General features: G+C 47.4%; 1 protein-coding gene across 1 annotated transcript; it reads right to left on the bottom strand.

Annotated features, from left to right (window-relative positions):
• Nucleotides 1-2625: 2625 nt before the first annotated feature.
• LOC108298912 (theta defensin subunit A-like) lies at nucleotides 2626-5083 on the bottom strand. The gene is made up of 3 exons (XM_037735909.1): nucleotides 4985-5083; nucleotides 3459-3644; nucleotides 2626-2788 (listed from the first exon to the last, which is right to left on the bottom strand). The coding sequence occupies exons 2-3, from the start codon at nucleotides 3631-3633 to the stop codon at nucleotides 2685-2687; spliced, it is 279 nt and encodes a 92-aa protein (XP_037591837.1). The 5' UTR covers nucleotides 3634-3644; nucleotides 4985-5083; the 3' UTR covers nucleotides 2626-2684.
• Nucleotides 5084-5434: the final 351 nt, after the last annotated feature.

The raw sequence follows: 5434 nt of genomic DNA, 5'->3' as shown, positions 1-5434 counted from the left end.
TCCAAAACCATCCCTGCCCCCCCATGGAAAAATTGTCTTCCACCTGTCCCTGGTGCCAAAAAGGTTGTCCCCAGTAAGTGCCTAACTAAAGTCAAGTGACACTGTAGAAGAGATGTCCCCAGTTAAGTGTCTAACTGAAGTCAAGTGACCCTGTGGAACAGTAGAGGCTTCATGCCCTCCTTGAAGGAGGACAGAACTAGGGCAAGGAGGGAAGTGAGAGAGCAAATTCCAGTGTGGAGACGAAATGTGAAGACGTCCAGCAGGACGCTGTGTAGATTGTGCTCACTGGCAGGAAGGTTGTCAACATGTTTTAAATGATTTTTATAGAAATGCTGTCATGTGGACTAGACACATGCACTGCCTTATCCTCATAGGTGTCAGGCTTGTTCTATGAAGTTTTTCAATAACAATGTCATTTTGTAATAAGATGTGATGTTAGATATGATAAATTGATCATAATGAATTTGCTGATCTCCTACCATTTGTTAGGGAGTCGTCTGTGCACCGTGCTCTGACAATGAGTGACACATGCAGCTCACTTTCTGGAGCAGGGAAGCAAACATTACAGAAAGCAGGTGAAATGTACAGAATGTGATGGTGTGAAATTCTACAGTTAAAAATGAGAGAAGAAGGGGATTGAGGTTTCCAGGGGGAACAAGTTGCAATTTAAAATTGAGAAATCAGCATAGCTTTCAGTGGCAAAGGGAAGTTTTGCAGAGACCCCAGGACCTGGCGTGCAAAGCAGGTGGTGGTCTGGGCAAACTGCAGAAGCCGCGTGACGGAGTCAGCCCGGCCCAGTGGACAGTTAGGAGCAATATGCAGAATTGCAGCAAGGACCATGTGACTTCAAGTCAGTGGCAGTCACAGGAACCCAAGGAAGGTTGCCTGGCCATTGTGCTCTCAATCTTAATATGTATCCTGCCCTGTCTAAAGAAGAGGTCGAGCTGGGACCATTTCTCTGTCAGACATAGACCCATCTATACTCCCTAAGATCTGTACTGGGTTCCCCAGCTGCGCAGTGTCTCCGTGGGATTCCTGGGCTGCCTCTTTGGACAGGCAGAGCCTCAGTCCCAGGCCAAGGCCTGCTCAGAATCTGCATGAGGTGGATGGGGGGAACACCTGCTCCTTCCTCCTGTGGTCTGAGCACTTGTGGTTGGTGTTGCTGGTCACAGAAGTATCTGGGCCATAAGATGATTTAATCAAGAAAGGTGACTACTCATTTGAAACACTGTCTCTTTGTGTGAAGCCTGTAATCTCTCTGTCCCACTCAAACTCCTTGGGACATTTTAGCAATGACCACCCGCTACGAGTAGCCATGGATGGAATATAGTTTCTTTCTCAAACGTGTGTTTGGAATTCACTGGTTACAACTACCAGATCCAGAGTAAATACGAGGGGCTCATGCTGGACTCCTCCCCGGGCTGTGTGGTATGTCCTGAAAGGCCGTTTGCAGAACACGTTGTACAAGTGCTCAGCGTCAATGGGAATCAGGGGAGAAAAAAAAGGACAGACAGGAGGAAGGGTCACATCTCACCCCAACAAGATGTCAGCCTGGCCCTCAGGGACACTGGGCTCAGGCAGTGACCCTGTCCTCCTGGAGGGGAGGAGGAAGACAGGCTCAGGAAGGTGCAGACCCCACCTGTGCTGTGCCTGGTGGGGAGGCTGCAGGTGGAGGCAGGACAGCAGGGGGCGCTGTGGCCTTCCGGGCAAATGCTCTGAGCATCTCAGAGGGTGCTCCTGGTTCATTCCCTTTCCCCAGACCTGGTTTCCTGCTCACTCACTGATGTGTCAGATATTTGGGGTATCAGAGCCTCAGCGCTCTGCAGCAGCAACAGGAACTGAAGGTTTCTGCTGAAATGTTTTTTGTCTCTTTATTTTTCTCGTTGCCCCTTTGAGGCTGTATTTTCCAAGCAGAATCAGGTTCTCAGCAGCTTGAAGGCAAGCCAGGAGTGTGCACGCTGCAAAGTGCAGAGGAGCATTTGTGCATGTGCGTTTTCTGGGAGTGAAGACAACTCTATGGGTGTGGAATCCAGGTCTTAGTAGATGTGGCTGGCAGGTGTGTTTAATGAGACCCCTCAGTGTGGTCTGCTGCTCTTTCTGTTCCACGCATCCCGTGTTCGCTAACCACCCATTTCCCTCTTAAAGCTGCTTCAGTGGATCTCATGTAACCCTGTGTCTTAAAAAGCAAATGTATAATCTGGGATTGTTTAAAGAATGATCTCCAATTCTTTAGCACAGAGGATGGTGGTTTTTCCTGAGAAGGAAAGATTTTGTGACTGCATGAACTTTAAGCTGACACTGATTATTTGTCCAGTACATGGGAGTTCCTTGATAGTGGATCCAGAGAAAGTGAGGCCGAGTGAAAAGGCAGAGCAGTGGACGGGGAGATCTGTGTTGTCATTTGGACCTTCATTTCAATTTGGGTCTCAAGCCCAAATTCCTGTTTGAAATTCCTAGAGTTAGGAATTTTATTTTGTTTGAAACTTTGATTTAGGTTTCTGATACGTGTGTCCCACGTATGTTGACATAGACACACATCACACATTATAGAGGCGTAAACACAGAGAGCTTGTTAGAAGGCATTTATTTTGGGATGAGGAAAGGAAACAGAGGAAACAGTGCAGGAGTAACAAGGATGTCTTTAACTCTCAAAGTAAATTTTGAGCTTATTTTCATCTGCAAGCTCAGCGGCAGCATCTTAAACGAAGAAATCCGCAAAACCCAGATGGGCGTTCTCCGAAAAAACAGATTACCCCTCTGCAAACGCAGCGTGCGCCTCTGCCTGAGCCTGCAGACACACAGAGAGAATCAGAAATCGATCACCAGGGTCAGCAGTGGGTGGTAAAGGGAATGTTGGGAAGTCACGTTCTGGCTGATGGGTAATGTTGGCTGCATTAGGACCAGTAGCACGAACATCCTCCGTCAATAGGAATAAATACACAGAGCAGTGCTGGTCACACAGGATTCTATTCACTCATTCTCCTTTGCTCTCATTTCTGTGCTTCTGCCCCATTACAGACACAGCTGAACACACTCTGCGGCTTGGCTCTGCTTTTTAAAAACGATTCCATAAATAGAGCAAAATATTCTCCATGTAATTAAGTCCAATTGTTTAGATCCAGATAGAACTAGTCAGACTGTCTCTTCATGTCTTAAACCTACTGAATTTCACAGACATATCCTGGAGTCAGTCTTTATTTTTTACTTTTGTTCTTTTTCTAAAGTGAAAGGATGATTTAAAAAGCAAAGGAATAAAAGAATGACTACTCGACAGGCAGAGCAACCTCAAGTCTGTTGGACTTACTTGGCTCTCTATTCGATTTATCGATGAGAAAAGCAGGGCCCTGAGCTGCTGAGTAAAGCCACCTCAGTGACATCTGCCACTGAGACTCGATTCCAGAGCCCGTTTCCTGTGTGTCCCTCTAGACTCTGCAGCTCTGCGTGCTGGCCTGTCTCACCTGAAAGCTGACGTGCGGCACCTTCATCCCATGCAAAGGAAAGAGAGGCTTCCTCTGCGTCCGCTCCTGGCTGCTCCTGGGCTGCAAGCTCGTCAGCTCTTGCCTGGAGTGGCTCCCCCTGGGCCCGCAGGACCACCAGGAGAACGGCGGCAGCGAGGAGGGCCAGGGTCCTCATGGCTGGGTGACCTGGAGGAGGGAGAGCAGGAGTGGACGTGTGGGGAGTGAGGAGTTAGCGTGGACTTATAGCTCTGCAGGGAGAAGGCTAGAGTCAAGGAGCCTCGAACCTTCTGAGTGAGTGCAGGTGTGCATTTCGTTGGAGACTGTGTGGGACCCCGCTGGTCTCCATGTCCCTCTTTTCCTCCTTTGCTTTCCCGGTTTTCGTTTTGTTTTGATTTTTTTTTTTTGTTTTTTGTGTTGGTTTTGGAGGTTGTTGGAATTCGGGTTCTTGGCTTTTTTTTCTTTTTTTTCCTTTCTTTAATTTTTTCTTTTTTATTTTTCAGTTAAGGGTTACCGGCGTTGTTTTGTTTCGTTAGTTTCGGGGACCAAGTTTTTCTTTTTTTGCGGTTGGCCCCCTTCCGTTTTTTGGTCTAGGCTCTGGCAGTAGGCATGAATTCCTATCAAGTGAAGAGCCCTTTGTTGCAGGCGTCAAAGGCGTTACCACCCTCATGAAGTTATGGGGTGAATAGCGTCCCGTAGGGGCCAGTGTGAAAAGGACAATGACCCTGTCAGGCTATAGGTGACATGAGCGCAGTGACATAGAGTTCATCTACAGCCAAAAGCTTCTTTCCAGCTCTACTGAGATATGAATAAGAATTAAACCTTATATATATCTACTGCATAGCCCCTTATAATGTGATGTTCGTATACATGTGGCCCTTTGTCATATAGTATATACACAAATCCACTGAAAATGTCATGACCTAAACGGGTATATTAAACCATAAAATCAGAAGAGGAACATATGAAGGTAATGCTTTGACACTGATGCAGGTAACCATTTCTTGGCTATGACAGCAAAGGCACAGGCACTGAAAGGGAGAAGAGACAGATGGGGCTGCATTGAACGCTGAAGCATCTGCACGGCCAAAACAAGCCACTGAATGAAAAGGCAACCCAGAAGATGAGAGAACATATTTGCAAACCATAAGTGGTGGAAGGGGTAGATATCCAAATACATAAGGAAGTCAAACAACTCAACAGCAAAAAACAAATAACCTGTTTGAAAAACAGGCCAAGGACCTGGAGAGGCTTCTCTCACAAGAGCAGAGTGTTCTAAGGAGCGATTATTGCCTCTATTGGACACGTCAAGTAGGACAGGTGTATTTAGAAAGATATTCTTTGAGTTTCTCTATTAACTTAGCTGGTAGCCACGGCCCCCAGCAGCCACCAAAGGTTGAGACAGAAGTGCACAGCAGGGCATTCACTGCTGGGTCCCCCTGGGGTGGCCTGAGAGTCACAGGTCATATTGGGGACACAGCTTCAGCGTTGAAACCTCAATGTGAAAGTTGAAGTTTTGTGTTACTTACAGATCCACAAGCTAGGCAGAGTGACCAGAGAGGGCAGACAGCAGTCGGTTGTCCCGGGCCTCCTGTAGCAAGAGCAGCCGTGCACAAACAGGAGAGGACTTCCTATTTAAGGTTCATTTGGGATCAGGTGTCCTAATATCCGGGGTTACTTTCTGTTAAGTGCATTATTCAATAACTCCGGTGGCAAGGGCAGTTGAGAAATTCAGTGGGAAGCTGGGCTCCAAACAGGAGTCCACAGAGGGACTGACCCCTCATCTACCTTGCTCAGCCCTTGCCAGGCCCAGGCAGTAACGAACTATGGATTCTGTATGACTCCTAAGACATTGATCCTGTGATACCTGTGCTGGTAGCTGAGGCTGAACTACCTGGACCCAGGGAAAGTTTAAAGCCTCCAGGAAAGGCCAGCTTGCCTATTATAGTGTACACTCTGTAAGGAGACTAGGGAAAAAG

This window comes from Cebus imitator, unplaced genomic scaffold (assembly GCF_001604975.1).
Source record: "Cebus imitator isolate Cc_AM_T3 unplaced genomic scaffold, Cebus_imitator-1.0 Scaffold1193, whole genome shotgun sequence".
Classification (NCBI taxonomy): Eukaryota; Metazoa; Chordata; class Mammalia; order Primates; family Cebidae; genus Cebus; species Cebus imitator.
Note: the sequence above shows the minus strand (reverse complement) of the source record. Positions and strands in the feature narration are given on the sequence as shown.